At 39.9% G+C, this 16,973-nt stretch overlaps 3 protein-coding genes across 4 annotated transcripts; 1 reads left to right on the top strand and 2 right to left on the bottom strand.

Moving 5' to 3' along the window:
- Position 1: 1 nt before the first annotated feature.
- Positions 2–4,716, bottom strand: tor1 (torsin family 1). 2 transcript variants are annotated; one of them, XM_061747144.1, is made up of 5 exons: positions 4,407–4,716; positions 2,797–3,062; positions 1,809–1,984; positions 1,030–1,157; positions 2–726 (listed from the first exon to the last, which is right to left on the bottom strand). In XM_061747144.1, exons 1-5 carry the CDS (start codon positions 4,603–4,605, stop codon positions 482–484), a joined length of 1,014 nt encoding a protein of 337 aa, XP_061603128.1. In that variant the 5' UTR covers positions 4,606–4,716; the 3' UTR covers positions 2–481. The 2 variants fall into 2 exon arrangements, with proteins under 2 accessions (XP_061603128.1, XP_061603129.1); XM_061747145.1 differs by lacking the exon at positions 4,407–4,716 and adding an exon at positions 3,970–4,280.
- A 775-nt stretch (positions 4,717–5,491) lies between these two features.
- Positions 5,492–10,876, top strand: ankra2 (ankyrin repeat, family A (RFXANK-like), 2). The gene is made up of 8 exons (XM_061800189.1): positions 5,492–6,062; positions 7,362–7,520; positions 7,613–7,678; positions 7,779–7,876; positions 7,961–8,086; positions 8,970–9,036; positions 9,333–9,413; positions 9,697–10,876. Exons 1-8 carry the CDS (start codon positions 5,747–5,749, stop codon positions 9,750–9,752), a joined length of 969 nt encoding a protein of 322 aa, XP_061656173.1. The 5' UTR covers positions 5,492–5,746; the 3' UTR covers positions 9,753–10,876.
- Positions 9,467–16,358, bottom strand: btf3 (basic transcription factor 3). The gene is made up of 7 exons (XM_061800190.1): positions 16,220–16,358; positions 13,636–13,704; positions 13,168–13,281; positions 12,895–13,096; positions 11,767–11,823; positions 11,141–11,227; positions 9,467–9,835 (listed from the first exon to the last, which is right to left on the bottom strand). Exons 2-6 carry the CDS (start codon positions 13,702–13,704, stop codon positions 11,181–11,183), a joined length of 489 nt encoding a protein of 162 aa, XP_061656174.1. The 5' UTR covers positions 16,220–16,358; the 3' UTR covers positions 9,467–9,835; positions 11,141–11,180.
- Between the last annotated feature and the right edge of the window lie 615 nt (positions 16,359–16,973).

Here is a 16,973-nt window from a genome sequence, read left to right as displayed (position 1 = left end):
GTTAAGAGGAACATCTCGTGGTTTATATTGTATGATGGTCACGATGTCATTTGCACTTCGTAGCTAACCAAAACAGCAGCACCAAAGTACAGAAAACCAACTCTGGGATTGAGATTTAAGAAACATCTCGAGCAACAATTAGTGTTGATGACATGGGCGGTACAGAGTCCTAGTGGTTAGCATGACTGTCCTGAGGGTGCCAGCCAGAACAATTAAGTGCTCTTCCACTAGATGGCAGTAGGTACATAATTAACTTGTGTCCATTTGTTAATTGGAAATATGCTAATTATGACAAATTAAGGCATGTGTTGCTAAAAGAAAGCATGTTTTAAAAAAATCACATGGTAATGGAAAAAAAAACAAGATTCCCTTTTCAAATGAAAGGAAAAAACTTATTTTTAAAGTTCAGTGTGGCCGACAGCACTTCAGTTTTTGTTCAGTGTTTGCAGTTATGTTAAAAAACGCGCCGTCCGTCCCGCCGCTATGCGTAGTACTCCCACTTGCTGTCGATGGTCTTGCAGCCCTTGACGGAGAAGACTCGTTCGGATTTGGGGAAGTAAAGCAGTTCTCGCGCCACCTTGTCGGCCACGACGGCGTCGGGCTCCAGGCCTTGAGCGCTCATGGCGGCCTTGGCGCACTGAACCACGTGCTTGTACTCCAGAGGCAGGAAGGGAACAAAGAAGTCCACCAGGTTCTTGTCGATCAGGCTCGTGTGCCACAGGCCGCCTGCGACACGGGAACATGGTCAAGAGAACACAAGTTTTACAAGAGTAAAAAAAAAAAAAAAAAAAACTTTTGAAAAGACAAAATAGTTTTTACTTTTCTGAACATTAAGTGAATTACGTGGAAACTGTTTCAAAAAGGTTTATCAATGAGGAAAAAGGACACGTGAGTGGAAAAAAAGACTGCAGGTTCCGTTTGGCTTCCACGTTTGTAAAACAAATATGCAGAAAATCCAAACTATTAACTTCAAGAACTCAACCATAGCGCTGTCGAAAATCGTCCAAAAATATTTTTTTGTCAACTCACTTCTCTTGTTGTTGAAGACGGACAGAGCGAGCGACGTCTCCACGTCCTTGAGCTCGATCTCCTCTCGACTTCTGCCCGCGTTCCAGAAATCTAAGGCCGTCTGCACGATGCTCTCGCCGCCGGCGTTGCTGTGGCAACAAACGGACGAGTTACGACAATGGTCACGCAGTTGAGGCTTTAAAATAAACAAGAAAAATATCGCTAAATAATGTTACCAATACAATAATTTTCAGTTGAAAATGTGCATTTACGAAATGTTACACATAGTTCTCATGATATTCTTTCAAGGAACATTTTCCCAATGCTCAATTTTTAGTAACCTTATTTAACTACAATATATTAAAATGTTCCAATCTTTACTTTCAACCACATTTGCAATGTTTGTCTCTGAAATAATCTCAACTACTCAATTGAATTTTTGATTTCTTTATAATTTTCACTCGTTACATTTTTTTCTTGTAAAATTAGGACTTTTTTTTTTATTTTATTTACCCAATAGAATATTTTTTTTATTTCTCACAATACTTTCATTTTTTTCTCTCTCCGTGGTTTACATTTCATTTGTAAAATTACCCCTATTTTTACCTCTTTTTCCACCCAGTAAAATGTATTTGATACTACCAAAATGCTTGAAAGAAAATTGTCTTTTTTAAAAAGTATTTCTTCAGTGGTACAAAATTCCTACAATATTGCATGATTTTTCTTAAAGAATCAGATTTGTTCCCCCCTTTCTTTTGAGGGTGGCCCTAAGACAGCTTTTGTGGTAGCAATTTTCTGACCTGAGAAAGATAAAGATGGCTTTTCGGTAGGAGACGCCGTCCACCTTGTCGTAGTAGTCCAGGTAGGGCTTGATGCTGTCAATCAGGCCCGGGTGCATCTTGTCCATTTCGTCAAAGATGAACATGGAGTGAGCGCAGGCGCTCACGTTGCCTTTGATCCACTGCTGCAGTTGAGTCTGCGACGACAACAACGACCTCAGAACCAGGGGTGGAAGATTCCAGGTGAATATCGAGAAAGTTTCTGATACGTTTCGATGGAAATTGAAGATGAACATTTTCGAGATATTCACTTTTTTTTTTTTGTCCTCAAGGGCAAAGCCCTGTCTAATACAAGTATTTGTTTTGTGGCATCTTGTGTGCCCAAAAACTAGGTTGAAGTGAGTTGAGGAGCTTCATTTGCTGCCATCTAATGGCGATTACACACCTTTTTACTGGGGCGTTAATTACTAGCGGATTTTTTTTATTCTCAGCAGGGCTCTGTCCTTGAACGCTGTATTCCAACTTGGAAATATTTCAAGTATTGAGTGTAACTTAACACAAAGGACTAAATATAAACATCCATCCAAGTCCATGCAACGAGAGCGCTCCTTGCCCACACGTGAGCGAGCATTACAAGAACTACATTGCTCTTTATTTCCCCCCACTTCACTCACTCGGCGGCGTTTCCGCAAGTTACAAAAAAAATAGGAAAAGTCCATTTTAAAAATTAAGTCATAATTAAGGAATGCTAAATTGTAATTATGTTATGCTAAACCATAATTATGCAGTACTACAATTGCACAATGCTAAATCGTAATTATGCAATGCTACAATAGCACAATGCTAAATCGTAATAATGCAATGTTACAATTATGCAATGCTACAATTGCACAATGCTAAATCGTAATGATGCTACGCTAAACCGTAATTACGCTATGGTTTCCAAGTTCCGAAAATCCCCACATTTTGCAAGCCAACTCAGAACGTCGGCCACATCGTCACTTCGTACCTTGTAGGTGTCCATCTGTCCGGCGTGCGGAAAGTGGAGCTCGGCGGTGAAGACGTGGACAAAATTGCTGTCCATGCCCTTCTTGTAGATGTTCTCCGCGATGAGCACGCTGGCAAAGTTCTTGCCCGTGCCGGTCCAGCCGTGCAGGGACAGCACCAGCGGCTTCTTGGGGTTGGCGTTGTTCATGAAGCCGCTCACCGCCTTGGCGATGATGTGCGACGCCAAGTGCTGCCCGAACAGCTTGTTGCCGAGGTCCTCCTCCAGACCTGCCCGCACCACGCTGATTAGTCCACGCCAATATGCACGAGAATTAACAACCCCACCGCCAAGAAGACTCGCACAGAGATGACGTCAAAGCATTTCGAACAGATCAGGGGGTGCTTGCGAAAAATTGTTATCGTTCACTGCCGCTCCAAATTCTAAGTGGGCGCCACATTTAAATAACATTTTAATACTTGGTAAATATCAACGGGGCGGGAGGGGCGTGTTTGGCATGCCACTTCCCTAGTGTGACACCCTGTGTGGTCGCACATGCCAATTTTCGCCACTTGTGTGCACGTTTATGTTCTTGCTTTATGTTTTTGTGTTAGTGTTTTATTTTTAGTACAGTATTGTATTTGTGTGTGTTAGTAATTTAAGTTTAGATTTGGTCCACTTTTTATATTGCGTTTGTAAGTATTGTTTTTGAGTCAGTGCTTTGTTTTGTTGTAGTGTTAGTGACTTTGTTTTGTGTTTGTGATTCGTGTGTTATGTGTATGTTTGTTTGTGTTTTTGGTGTTAGTGCATATTGCGTTTTTCGTGCCTGTTTGGTTATGGGACTTTTAACGCCGTTTTTGTTGCTTTTTTTGTGTGTGTGAGTGTTTCATGTTTTGTGTGTGTTGTCTTTTTTATCATTTTCCTAGCGTAGTATTTGTGTGCTACACTTTTTTCTGTATTAGTGTTGTATATGCTTCTGTAGTTTTTGGGTTTTTTAAAATGTTTTTGTGTTCATTTTGCGTTTTTGTTTTTCGTTTTTCGTGTTACTGTTTTTTTTTGTCTGTGTTGTATGTCATGTGTGCCCTTTGTGTATTGTATTTTTGCCTTATCTCGCCCGGACGACACTTGCTGTGTTTGTGTATCCTGATGTTGATTGCAAAAGATAATCACGATAATAATAGCAAAGGTGCGTCTCACCTGTGGAGTTGAAGGCGACCCATTTTTGGTCGCAGCTTTCGTGTAAATAGTTATAAATGGATCGACTCAACGCGGCGCCAATGCCGATCACCACTGAAGTCGTAATGGGGTCAAAGGCGCCGACCAGGACAACGACGGTGGAGAAAGCGTGCAGCCACAAACATACGCGGGTGGCTTTCATCGTCGAACGCCGAATTTCAACACTTTGTGTGCTCCAAAAACGAACATAAGGTAAAACGAAACAGGAAGGGAGGGAAAGTAGCTTTTCGCTTTCCAGCGAGACACTTCCGTGTACGTCATCAACTCGCGACAAAACAACAATCCAAGGCTCATCCACGTTAAAAAAAATGTTTGCAAAGTTAACTTGTTGGTCAAGTGTAAGGACATTATACACACTTTATACATTAAAACGAGATAAATATATGTGTTGGTGTCACCTGTTCTGTTGAAGGCGATCCACTCGGGCCGGCAGCACTCGTGGAAGTAGTAAAAAATATTCTGGTAGCTGGCTAAGAATCCCGTCAAAGCGGCCGCCATGCCCACCGCAATGCTGGTGCTGATGGGCTCAATGGCCGCCGAGCTGGCCGAGCACAGCAGCAGCAGCGGCGGCACCGACAGCACGACGCGGCCCCTCATCACGCTGGAATCCGCTGACTTCTTCTTCTGCTGCTTCTTCTTCGTCCAAAACCCTGCCGCGGTTTAGAATAGTTACGCACAATCGACGACATTCGCCCGCACCGGAAGTCTGGCCTTTTTTCCCTCACACAAACCTTTATTGAACATATTCAATTTACAAACAAACAAACACAAAACAGACACCAAAATAGTACACAGGAGGAGCCAAAACATTAAATGAAGAACATAAATAAACTGCTTTTTTTGGTTTGAGAGTTTAACATGTTACTGATTGTCTGGCTTCCGTTTTAAAAATGTTTTGAATTATGTGTGTAATGTGTATAATTTTGAATGCAATATTAAATTCGAATGTATTGTACTTAAAAGTTCAATACAATTGAACTACAGTTCAAAATATACTGCAATATTCACTAAATGAAGTCTCCCTCTAGTGGTACGTGACAGTATCACTGAAATAAATATCAAACTGTAAAGCGACTTTAAAACATTTATTCATTGCAGTGGCTTACAGTAGTATTAAAAATACCTTTCTACTGTGTTTTATTGTTGTCCATGATGGTGGTACTTAGAGCTAAGTATATATATATATTTTAGGTGATACATCGTGTAAAACGTTTAAACACCCTGGTACAGACTATATGTAAGTAATTAATAGTTTAATTAAGCCACAGTAATGTACTGTATTAAATGTAATATGTACATTGAGAAGTTATCAGTGCATTTTATATTAAATCAAAAAGATGTATATTTTCTAATATTTTCAAACATGTTTAAACAGTAATGAATCTCATTTAAAAAAAAACTTTCCTTGAAAAGAGCATTTGTCCTGTAGTTCATCCTCTCGGTCGGTGGAGGGCGCTCTTTCACGCGTGAACGTTGTTGGCAAACGAAGAAGTCCAATAAACAAAATGGGGTCGTCAATAATATAGCGGTATTTCGTCTTGAAACTCGTCGGACATATTTGATTTTTTAAAGTGCTTTTAACATCAGTTTTATATGTTTCCTATTTTTCTGGCATTATTTTACAGCTCAGTCACCAACCGGACCGTCGAGTTGTTTATTTAGAGACGATATGACATAGCTTTTGTTGTGTTTATCGTCTGTGTTGACAACGGCGCTATCTGGAGTCGGTGACCGAGAAATGGACATCGTGTCCGGCTCGGGGTCCGCGGGGACCCCCGGTTGCATGTCCGACGACATGGAGGGCCTGGCCGTCGGCGGCGGCGGCGGCGTCTTGCCCCACCTGGGCGCCATCAAAACAGAGCAGGGGATGCCGGCGAGCGGCGCCGACGAGGCGGGCAACCCCAACGTGGCCATGGGCATCAAGTTCATCCTGCCCAACCGCTTCGACATGAACGTTTGCTCCCGGTTCGTCAAGTCGCTCAACGAGGAGGACAGCAAGAACATCCAAGACCAGGTCAACTCCGACCTGGAGGTCGCCTCCGTGCTTTTCAAAGGTTAACACTTAACATACATGCGTAGACATTACAACATTAAGTACACTGTAGACAAAATGTAAAAAAAAAACAACAACAATATATTTGTGTATATCGTATACACAACGTGAAAAATAATTGGAAAATGTACAACCAATTTTCGTTATTGTATTTTGTTGACATTTTGTGTAAATGATTTAGAATTGCAAAGCTACAAAGCAAATAAGAAAATACAATAACAAATGTTTAAAGATAAAAAATGTTTACGTCATGTAATTTTACATTATCATTGTCATTTGTCTTCACTGCATAACTAAATTATATTTCCTTGATTTTAACAGTTCATCTATAAACCTTGAGTTTGAGATAAACAATGGAGTTGATGTAAATAAATGTACACACAAATTAAACATTGTAAAAGTAACAGTAATGTATGTAATCATTTTTTTGTTTTTGTCAACATTTTGTGTATTTAACATAAATTTGTATAAACAGAATGTAAAAAAATATTGAACAAATTGTAATCCATAAGTCTTTTGAAAATGTATTTTTAATAATTGTCTTACATTCTGTGTATGATATAAAATAATTGACAGATATGTATTTACAGTATATATATATGCAATTATACATATAAAATAATAAAATTTATTTCTCCATCAATCATAGCTGTATGAAATAAGAGATTTTTAAAAAATTAATTGCTGCTGCTAGAAATGTGATTGAAGAAAAACTGTTATTTACGTAAAGAAATAGATTGAGTTGTAGGTGCAATTAATGATTCATTGACAACTATTTTGAGAATCGGTGACTTGTTTCGAGACGTTTAATGTGAAATTGTCAATCCTCAGAATTTCAGCCTCTCATCAGGAAACATTCCCCGATTTCTGTAGTCCTCCATGAAAGCAAGCTGATTATCGTTTGTGTTGAATCAAAATAAGACCTTTGGCAAAAATCCACTTTGGAAAAGAACGATGAACATTTTTGCCGATTTTCTGACAGATGTTACGGACCACGGTCCATAATTAGTCCATTTTCTGCACTGTCAACATGAAATAATGTCCTATTTTTAAATAAAGTGATGGACCTTGAAATATATATATATTTTTTTAAATCCAATTAATCGATTAATCGGGGGGGGGGGGGGGACAGCTGAATCAATTATTAAAATAATCGTAACTTGGAGTCCTAGATAAAATACATTTTAAAGAAATATTTACCATGCATAGTTTTTAATCATTTTTTTATTTTACACACTGAGCTGCTATCATCATCAATTGTTGTGTTGCTGTGTGCATTGCGTGCGTGTTGCGTTTTCAGCGGAGTGCAACATCCAGACGTCTCCGTCGGCGGGCATCCAGGTGCGTCACGTGTACACGCCGTCCACCACCAAGCACTTCTCGCCCATCAAGCAGTCCACCACCCTCACCAACAAGCACCGCGGCAACGAGGTCTCCTCCACGCCGCTCCTCGTGCACTGTACGAGCGCTCAAAAACGCAAAGCCGCCGCACTACGTAACCTCCGGTTTGCAATAGTAACGAGCAGTGCTTCTTTGGATTTGTCTTGACAGCTTTATCCATCCATCAGCTGGCAGCTCAAGGGGAAATGGTCTTTCTGGCCAGCAGAATAGAACAAGGTGCGCACGCACTCCGTGCGGTCTGGAAAAGTCGTCCGTCTGTTCCAAAAATATCTGATAACGTCTTCTTGTCACGTGTGTCGCGTTTGTTTTCTTAAAGAGACGGTAATCAACGTGCAGGACGAGGAAGGCTTCACTCCCCTCATGTGGGCGGCGGCCCACGGGCAGATTGCCGTGGTGGAGTTTCTGCTCCAGAATGTAAGAAAATATCATACCAATGATCAGATAGGGATGCAATAATAATAATGGTGATGATGACGATGCGCGGTTGTGTGTGCGCAGGGCGCCGATCCCAACCTGCTGGCCAAAGGACGAGAGAGCGCCTTGTCGCTGGCGTGCAGCAAAGGCTACACGGACATCGTCAAGATGCTCATCGACTGCGGCGTCGACGTCAACGAGTACGACTGGGTCGGTCGCGCACAACACACACAGCTGCACAATGAACACAACGCTAACACAGCAACAGAAAAACATTCACACAGAGAAAAGACGACAAACACTTTTCACTTCAGTCCATTTTTTCAAAAGGGAAAAATTAGTTTTGTTTTTTTTGTACTTAATTTATAATTTTCTTACATTTTAATGTTAATAAAATTTTTATTGTTATTGTAATTACATTTGTAATCAATTATTGTAATTTAACAAATGTTTATATTTATGATTAATAGGTTAATTTAATCATTAAAAAATGGTTGTATTTTCATTGTAATTCTTTTTTACTTCATTTAATTAAAGTATTACTTTAATTTACACTATTTACGCTTACATTAAATTTTAAACTACAGTTTACAATACATTTTACAGTACGAATAAAAAGGTATTTTATTTTAAGACAAAATATAAAATGTAATTACAATTTTAATTTCAAATGCTAATCATTGAATAGAATTTCAATTGACATTTGTATTTAAAATTAAAATGTACTTAAAACAAAAATGTACATTTATTTCATTTGACCAAAAAAAGGTTGTTTTTAAGTTCATGTTTTCTCTGTTAATGTTTTTTTGTTGTTGTATTGCGGTAGTGTTGAGTTTTATTTGTGTTAAATTCAAATTTTAATCACACATGTAATTAAAATAAAATGTACTTTTTCTGATGAAATTAACAAATCAAATTAAACATTTAAATAGATTAAAATTTAGGTTAAAAAAATTAACAACAAAATTGAGAGACAAAAACACTAACACAAAAAACGCAAACAAAATGTAAAAAAATAAAATAAACACACAAAGACAAAGAACTCAAAGGTGCTATTTGAGGAAGTTCCTGAGGCTCATGTTACTGCTTTCAGAACGGAGGAGCCCCACTGCTTTACGCCGTCCACGGCAATCACATTCGCTGCGTGGAGCTCCTGCTAGGTGAGCACACACACACACACACAGGCTGGCTGAATCTCATTTCTTTATGTGCAACCTCCTCGATCCTTGAGCGACAAATGTTTGCAGAAATGAGCCCCTCGATGTCATTTCATGGAGACGTCAATTAAAGATTGGGGGCGGTGGCATAGTGGAATGAAAGTGTACAGCTTTTTCATAACCTCTAGATGGCGGCATACATTTATAAAATGCGCACTATTGACCATTTTTTAGGGTAAAAAATGCGCATTATACATGACAAATTACAGTAATTATGGTTTTGAATTGTGAATTTGCAGAAAGCGGCGCCGATCCCACCGTGGAGTCCGACTCTGGTTTCAACGCCATGGACATGGCCGTGGCCATGGGACATCGCAACGGTACGTACGCCGTTTGGCCATCGTCGGCAAAAAGACAAAGAAAAAGTCAAAACTCGGGTTTGGGGTTGGACCCAACAAATAATTTTATTTATTTTTGTACTTCCTACTCCTATTGAACACGTACATTGCTATCAAAGGGCAAAATTTACTGCTGCCTTCTATTTGTTTTTTGTTTCGTTATAACTACCGGTGTTGTTGAATTTTTTTATCTGTTCAAAAAGTTCTTTAAAAAAAAAAATAGAATATTTCAGGGCAGCTATATTCTGTGTGTGTGTACGCGCAGTTCAACAGGTGATGGAAGCGCACCTGCTGAGGTTGCTGATGGGCATCCGAGAGTGATGTCATCATGGATGTCCACCAACATGCTGCATTTGGTTCGCTTGTGCTGCTTGCATGTCATTTTAGCACATTTGTATTTTTTGCTGTTAAAGAAAAAGGAAGGGAAAAAAACATTTCCTGTGAGTGCAGGTAAACCCCTCACCAGCAATCGTCACCGTGTTATTTATTTGTCTTTTGATGTATTACTCATTTTAAATGTTTTATTTAATTCTAATTTAAATGTTATTGTATTTCTTGTACATTCAGTTGTAATTTTTTTTATTTAATTGAAAAAGAAACTTACATTTTAATTTATGATTGAGTTTGTCACAATTAGTTTTTTTAAATTATACTCATTTAAATGTGAATTTAAATTGGAACAATGTTACATTTTGATTTATAAAAAAATACAAATCAAGTAAATTTGTAGTTAAAAATAAAATTACAATGATCTTTTTAGTAGGCATGAAGTCCCTCCTTTTTCTACTTATTTGACTCGTCTTTATTTCCCAAAAATATCCATCGTTTTGCCTTGAAATTTTCACATTTTTATTCTGCCAATGTAACTTTTTGCTCGAAAAGATGTTTTAATCCAGTGTTTTTCCCCCAGGAAATACTTTTTTCTTCTGAAAATAGTGTCATAGTCGTGAAGGCTGCCGATACTGTGGGCACCAAAAAAAATCTGACAAGAACTCCTCCTCAACAGTAGTTGGCGCTACACTGGCAGTTTGACGCATCAGAAAGAAAGAAAAAAAATCTGTCATTGTGTTAATGGAAATTTAATGTAGTAGTGGCATCCGTACTCAGTATCAGTGAGTACTCAAGAGTGAATACTTGTAGTGGTATCGAACATGCCTAAAATATAAAACTTTAGTTTTCCTCAAAACGATTGAGAATTAAAAAATACTTTCAATTCCAGCTAATTACAAAATAATTGTTTTATAAAATTTTGTTTACAAATATGTAAAATGTAATAAAATAAAAATTCAATTTTTTTATTTCGTTACCTGGCATGTGCACATTTGAGGGATGACGTCCCTCCCCTTGTATTTATTGTGCTCATCTTATTTAATATTTGTGTTGATTTGAATGTGGTTTCCAAGCCAAAATAGTTTGTTCATAAACGTGTGCAAGTCCACAAGGTTGCTTTTGTGATGTTTTCATTTCCACTCCATCTTTCTTTTATTCTTCCACTCTAAACAACAGTACTGCACATCATTGCAAGAACAAACAAATGTAAAAAAGCTCATTTACTGTAAGTCTGCATGGTTGTTAAAAAAATCAAAAAGAAAAGTTGAACATGATTGACAGCAGCTACACTTTTTTTTTTTTTTTAAATTATTGCAGAGACACTTTTTTTAAGGAGGCCACGTATGAACAATAACGCGGAGGAAAAATATCTTACACACAATCATTGTGACTCGGACGTATCGGTCCCCACTTGGTCCTCTAGTTTGCTTCATCCTTGGAAGCCTCGTCAAAGTTCTCCACCAGATCTGAAAGCACACCAAGAAAAATAAAAAGCGGTGAAGTCAGGAAAAACACCTAGAACTAAAATAAAATAATATTTTTTCCCCAAAAATATTTTTTAAAAGACTAAGCTTTTATTCTATTTTCTTTCCCTCAAAAATGTACATTTCTCTCAAATATATACAAATCTTTAAGGAAAAAAACAACAAAAAAACAACAAAAAAGCATATTTTTGCCTCCAAAATGACTAATCAAATATGCATATTTTTTCCCCAAAAAACAACTAAAGAAATCTAATATTACCTTTGTAATTGAAAAATATTTTTCCTCAAGAAACTGGGCTGTTTTTAAACAAACTTTCTAATGTGAAGAAGCGAGGCAATTTGTCAAACACACAACAATATTTTCCCCCACACACATTAGTGGCACCCAAAGGACTGGAGTGGAACTGCTGGTGAGAAGTTCTGAACAAGTGCCGGACATGTTTTGGGCAGAGGTTACTTGAAGTCATCATATATATATATATATATTAAAAAAAACGCCATTAATCATCACTGGAACTGACCTGGTACTTCGTCGTCATCATCTTCTACGGTGGCGATGGGCGCTTTGCCGTCTGTGGCTGCAGAAAAAGAACAAGTTTCCATTTAGTATTTATTCAAAATATTAGTGTTTCTCTTTCCTCTTTCAATCAGTTAGTCTTTCAAACCATTGAACTTAAAAAAACACAGCAAATAATGTTATGGATTTTTAGTATTGATAAATATTTTATCATCGCAGAAAACAGTTTGCAGCTTAGGAACGTTGCATGCTGTCAATGGAATATGCCCTTTTTTGTTGAAAATCTGATTTTTTTTCCTCGAAAATATACTTTAGCCTCTAAATACTCACAGCTTGGGGCGGGGCACACAAAATGCCTCAGTGGTTGAAAACCACCCCCCTTAGAAATGTTTAACTGTTTCCTACAAAAATGACTTCTCGATGTGCGTTTTTAATTGGAATTTTTTTCTCTTGATAATATACTACTTTTTTTCTCATATATAGAATTCTCAAAAATGAACTTTTCCCTCTCAAAACATCTCAAAAATGTCTTTGACTTATAAATACACGCTTAGACATCTTCCTCGAAAATGACATTAAAAACACCGCCTTTTTCTGTTTTTTCCATCCATCCATTGTCTTTACCGGTTGGCACGCGGGTCGCGGGCTGCTGGAGCCTCTCCCAGCTATCTTCGGGCGAGAGGCGGGGTACACCCTAAACCGGTCGCCAGCCAATCGCAGGGCACATAGAAATAAACAACCATTGGCACTCACAGTCACACCTACGGGCAATTTAGAGTCTTCAATCAACCTAGCATGCATGTTTATGGGATGTGGGAGAAAACCCACGCAGGCAGGGGGAGAACATGCAACCTCCACACAGGCGGGGCCGGGATTTGAACCCCGGTCCCCAGAACTGTGAGGCAGATGGGGTAACCAGTCATCCATCGTGCCGGCCCAGTGCTTTTTCACCCGAAAAAAAAATATTTTCTTTTGGGAAAAAAAAAAAAAAAAGACACCTTAACCTAAATAAAATATACATGTTTGAAAATGTGACCTTTTCCTCCAAAGTCTCTTAATATTTCCTCAACTTATCCGAAAACAGCTCAGAATGTGTCACGGGATCAAAAGGCTCCCGCTTGACCCGGTGCACCTTGTCTGGGCAAGGCCTCGGCGAGCCTCCTGAGGCTGGTGAGGCTGTCGGCGCCGAGCTGGTTGAGGATGCCGGGCAGCATCTCTGTGAGCTGCTTGGTCTCGGCGTGGCCCGTCACCGTGAAGGTGTTGGCGGCCAGCGACGCCTGCACTTTGGGGTTGTTGAAGTGGATCACCGTGCCCTGGTTGGTGAACATGTTCACCTGCCCGAGCCAAAACACCATAAGTCAGTCGGTCGCTCGCTCTGGGGTCAAGGGTCAGGCAGGGCTCGTACCTCCTCGATGCCGGAGATGTTGTTGACGCCGAGTTTCTTCAAGGAGAACTGCAGCTTCTTGTCGTCCGCCGTGGCCGTCCGGTGCACCACCTTCTTCTTTCGCCGAGCGCTGCCCTAAAAACAACGCAGACATTGCACACGTACAGCGGGTAGGAAAAGTCTGCACACCCCTGTTCAAATACCAGCTTTTTGTCAACATTTCAAAAAAGTTTCCGCCATTTATGTGACCTGTACAGCTCAAGTGGAAAAAAATTGTGCACACCCTCCTAACTAGGACCTGGCCGTGTTGACGATTCACCAATCACATTCAAACTGGTGAAATGGGAGTCGGCACACACCTACCATCATGTGAAGTGCATCTGGTTAACCCCAAATAAGCTTAAGAGGTTCCAGTAGGCTTTGCCTGGCATTTTATCATATCACATAAACCTGGCATTTAAACAACTGTGTTTCTTTTGTGTCACTTACCTTTCCTCCGATGCGGACCTGCGCCTGCAGTTTAGCTAATTTCTCTTGATTCATTATTGTTTCTTTCATCTGCGGGGGGAACACAACAAATTAGTTAACACAGCAGTTGGCAGCGGGAGAGTTTAATAACCCAACCACACATTTGTCTTTAGGTCATATTAACAGACAATGCCAACATGTGCTACACTGTCAAAATGGTGATGAATAATGCTCAGTTTTGTTTTGTTTTTTTAAATACTTTTTTCCTATAAAAGATACAGCTTCTTCTAGAAAATACACCCTTTTTTAGAAAACATTTTTTTGTATCAAACAACCTTCTTGAAAACAACTTTTTAGCACTGAAAACATACACATTTCTTCTTCTTTTCCTTTCGGCTTGTCCCGTTAGGGGTCGCCACAGCGCGTCATCCTTTCCATGAGAGCCTATCTCCTGCATCCTCCTCTCGAACACCAACTGCCATCATGTCTTCCCTCACGACATCCATCAACCTTCTCTTTGGTCTTCCTCTAGCTCTCTTGCCTGGCAGCTCCATCGTCATCATCCTTCTACCAATATACTCACTCTCTCTCCTCTGGACGTGTCCAAACCATTGAAGTCTGCTCTCTCTAACTTTGTCTCCAAAACATCGAACCTTGGCTGTCCCTCTGATGAGCTCATTTCTAATTTTATCCAACCTGGTCACTCCGAGAGCGAACCTCAACATCTTCATTTCCGCCACCTCCAGCTCTGCTTCCTGTTTTCTCTTCAGTGCCACTGTCTCTAATCCATACATCATGGCTGGCCTCACCACTGTTTTATAAACTTTGCCCTTCATCCTAGCAGAGACTCTTCTGTCACATAACACACCTGACACCTTCCTCCACCCGTTCCAACCTGCTTGGACCCGTTTCTTCACTTCCTGACCACACTCACCATTGCTCTGGACGGTTGACCCCAAGTATTTAAAGTCCTCTACCCTTGCCATCTCTTCTCCCTGTAGCCTCATTCTTCCCCCACCACCCCTCTCATTCATGCACATATATTCTGTTTTACTTCGGCTAATCTTCATTCCTCTTCTTTCCAGTGCATGCCTCCATCTTTCTAACTGTTCCTCCAGCTGCTCCCTGCTTTCACTGCAGATCACAATGTCATCTGCAAACATCATGGTCCACGGGGATTCCAGTCTAACCTCATCTGTCAGCCTATCCATCACCACTGCAAAAAGGAAGGGGCTCAGGGCTGATCCCTGATGCAGTCCCACGTCCACCTTAAATTCTTCTGTCACACCGACAGCACACCTCACCGCTGTTCTGCTGCCCTCGTACATGTCCTGTATTATTCTAACATACTTCTCTGCCACTCCAGACTTCCGCATGCAGTACCACAGTTCCTCTCTGGGTACTCTGTCATAGGCTTTCTCTAGATCTACAAAGACACAATGTAGCTCCTTCTGACCTTCTCTGTACTTTTCCATCAACATCCTCAAGGCAAATAATGCATCTGTGGTACTCTTTCTAGGCATGAAACCATACTGTTGCTCGCAAATACTCACTTCTGTCCTGAGTCTAGCCTCCACTACTCTTTCCCATAACTTCATTGTGTGGCTCATCAACTTTATTCCTCTATAGTTGCCACAGCTCTGCACATCACCTTTGTTCTTAAAAATGGGCACCAGTACACTTTTCCTCCATTCCTCAGGCATCTTCTCACGCACTAGAATTCTATTGAACAAGCTGGTCAAAAACTCCACAGCCACCTCTCCTAGATACATACACATTTAAATTAGAAAATGTTTTTCTCAAAAACATACAACTTGTTTTTACCTCAATATACCACTTTTTTTAAACCGCTTTTCATAAAAAAAAACATTTCTTGAAAATAGACAACTTTATTCTCATGCATGAAATTACAAATTTTCTGTTTTTGTAGAATACCTTTTTGCTAGAAAAAAAATTCTCAAACTTTTATATCAACTATTTTCTAGAAAACATACCTTGTACAAAAAAATATACACCTTAAAAAAGTACCGATTAAAATTTTCTCAAAACTATTTTTCATGACTGCCGAGCTGATTGAGAGTGCGAGTTCGTGTTTCATTCATATCAACCGAGACATAAAGGAAACAAACGAGTTATTTTAAGATTAGCCAAGTCAGTCTAACATTTACAACTTTATCAACACCAACTTTCGTGCCAAATTCAAATGACAACTTTATTGATACGAGAACGTTAGCTTTAAGAACAGCAACTTTCACCTTAGCTTGGAAGCTAACGAGGCACCACTAGAAGCAACAAAAAAAGACTAATTCACAACAGTTTGTGTGAATTGATAAATTACTAAAGTCGGGAGGTAAACTTCAGGGTCCGACATGCTAAGGTTGATCATTTTAAATAAAAAGGTGTGGCTGAGTTTTGGAGGCCAAAACTCGCCGGCTAACGTTAGATAGCATGTTAGCTTACAGCCGCCCCGCCGAGCGACGCGCAACAGGCGGCTACAAACTCTCCGTCCGCTCTCGAGCCGCATTCCACATATCCGGACAGAGGAGGAGACGTTGTGTTAACACTCGGCGCGGCGAAAGAAGTCGTGAAAAAGCCCCGCACTCACCTGTAAACTAACAGCAAACACATGCGGGAAGCAAGATGGACCCCAGAAAGGAAGGCGGAAGTGACGTACGTAAAAAGGGGACGTTTAGTGTATGAGCGCGTTGATTACATTGCTATATTTTACCCTGAATTTAATTTCGCAGGTACATATGGAGCCACAGACATCACATCAAGGGAAACATTTACAAAATCTGGTCACAATACAGTTATAAGAAGCGCACAAAATTCGAATTTGTGGCCACCTAATGCTAAATTTGCGCGAAAGGGAGCATCACATGACCAACCCCGGAAAACAGGTTAGCGGACTTCCTGTGTATGCTACGCGAACGAGCATGACATTATTGTTTGAATCTGAACTTTCTTAAATGTTGTTTTCATTACGGCTTGTGTCTTCGGACAAAAGTTAAACCCATATCATTTATTTATACAAATGTGGTAAACACGAACGAAACCTAAACATTGAATATTGTCTTCTTTGGTGGCTCTGTGGCGACATCTTGTGTTAAAAAAAAGAAGACATTGTAGACATTTAAAGTTCCTACAGGTGCTTTCACGGTCCCTCACCATTCAGCCGAGCTGGGAGGATTATTATTTTTTTTTTCCCCGAGTCACTTTGGGTAAATATACTTTTATCAAAACTCAGAGTGCAACAGGGCCAATAAGCAACATCTGTGTTTCCTCAAGGTTAAGAAGCAAAGCTCCTGGCAGCGCACTCTGGCTTACTCACCATCCTCATCCTCATTGATCTGACTGCA

This window comes from Phyllopteryx taeniolatus, chromosome 15, assembly GCF_024500385.1.
Source record: "Phyllopteryx taeniolatus isolate TA_2022b chromosome 15, UOR_Ptae_1.2, whole genome shotgun sequence".
Lineage (NCBI taxonomy): Eukaryota > Metazoa > Chordata > Actinopteri > Syngnathiformes > Syngnathidae > Phyllopteryx > Phyllopteryx taeniolatus.
Note: the sequence above shows the minus strand (reverse complement) of the source record. Positions and strands in the feature narration are given on the sequence as shown.

Bases quoted from the DNA above. Each gene is read 5' to 3' on its own strand.
- tor1 (XM_061747144.1), bottom strand. From the start codon at position 4,605: ATGAGGGGCCGCGTCGTGCTGTCGGTGCCGCCGCTGCTGCTGCTGTGC. The intron at 3,063-4,406 runs GTGACACCAACA...TGGTGCGGGCAG, and splicing joins GATCGCCTTCAACAGAACAG to GTCTGGAGGAGGACCTCGGC. The intron at 1,158-1,808 runs GTCAGAAAATTG...TTGTTGCCACAG, and splicing joins GCCATCTTTATCTTTCTCAG to CAACGCCGGCGGCGAGAGCA.
- ankra2 (XM_061800189.1), top strand. From the start codon at position 5,747: ATGGACATCGTGTCCGGCTCGGGGTCCGCGGGGACCCCCGGTTGCATG. The intron at 7,521-7,612 runs GTACGAGCGCTC...TTGTCTTGACAG, and splicing joins CACGCCGCTCCTCGTGCACT to CTTTATCCATCCATCAGCTG. The intron at 9,037-9,332 runs GTGAGCACACAC...GTGAATTTGCAG, and splicing joins CTGCGTGGAGCTCCTGCTAG to AAAGCGGCGCCGATCCCACC.
- btf3 (XM_061800190.1), bottom strand. From the start codon at position 13,704: ATGAAAGAAACAATAATGAATCAAGAGAAATTAGCTAAACTGCAGGCG. The intron at 13,282-13,635 runs GTAAGTGACACA...CGTTGTTTTTAG, and splicing joins AGGTCCGCATCGGAGGAAAG to GGCAGCGCTCGGCGAAAGAA. The intron at 11,824-12,894 runs GTGCACCGGGTC...CTTTTTCTGCAG, and splicing joins CGAGGCCTTGCCCAGACAAG to CCACAGACGGCAAAGCGCCC.